The sequence below is a fragment of the Nanorana parkeri genome, unplaced genomic scaffold (assembly GCF_000935625.1).
Source record: "Nanorana parkeri isolate BGI_ZX_2015 unplaced genomic scaffold, ASM93562v1 scaffold1590, whole genome shotgun sequence".
In the NCBI taxonomy this organism is placed as follows: Eukaryota; Metazoa; Chordata; class Amphibia; order Anura; family Dicroglossidae; genus Nanorana; species Nanorana parkeri.
Genome location: NW_017307858.1, coordinates 239,760 through 240,386, shown reverse-complemented (window position 1 = coordinate 240,386; position 627 = coordinate 239,760). Strand labels below are relative to the sequence as shown.

General features: G+C 47.5%; 1 protein-coding gene across 1 annotated transcript in view; it reads right to left on the bottom strand.

Moving 5' to 3' along the window:
- Window positions 1–559: 559 nt before the first annotated feature.
- GPATCH1 (G-patch domain containing 1) overlaps window positions 560–627 on the bottom strand; it is a 36,783-nt gene continuing 36,715 nt past the window's right edge. The window contains exon 20 of the mRNA XM_018570745.1: window positions 560–587. Coding sequence (XP_018426247.1) covers window positions 560–587 — 28 coding nt within the window. The remainder of the gene's footprint in view (window positions 588–627) is intronic.

The following is a 627-nucleotide window of genomic DNA, read 5'->3' as shown; positions in this document are numbered from 1 at the left end:
CTGCCAGACACGCCCCCCCGGCCGCACGCATGCCCGCCCACCTGTTTGTGGCTCCCTGGACGGCAGAGCACAGCTGCAGCCAGGTAAGACATCCCCCGAAAATAAGACCTAGTGTCTTTTATTTCGTGCAAAAAAAAAAATAAGACACTGTCTTATTTTCGGGGAAACACGGTATGTAATGAGAAGCATGGGGACGGCTTCCCTGCTAATCGGGAAGTCGGGTGGCGAGTCTTTACACGCCGCCTGGCTTCCTTATGGGACTTACGGTAACAGCAAGTACTGGGGGAAAATATATCGGTACTCGTACTCAATACCGGGAACGGTGCATCCCTACCAAATACAAATGCTGTTCAGTACAATAACACAACGCATAGTCCTAAAGGCAGATCTCCTGCACCTTACAGAACACGTCCGTCACTCGTTTCTTTAAAAAAGCTATTTATTTCCTTACAATATATACAGGGCATTGGTCGGTGCCTGCATAAATATATATACACTGCAAAGTTTAACGGCTCTGAATCCACCGACGCTAGAGATCAGCTGACAGAATCCGCCGCCATTAATGAGGGATCGGGAGATTCTTCAGCCTGTAAAGAAACAAGATTGCGTGTAAATTTTCTTTTTTGG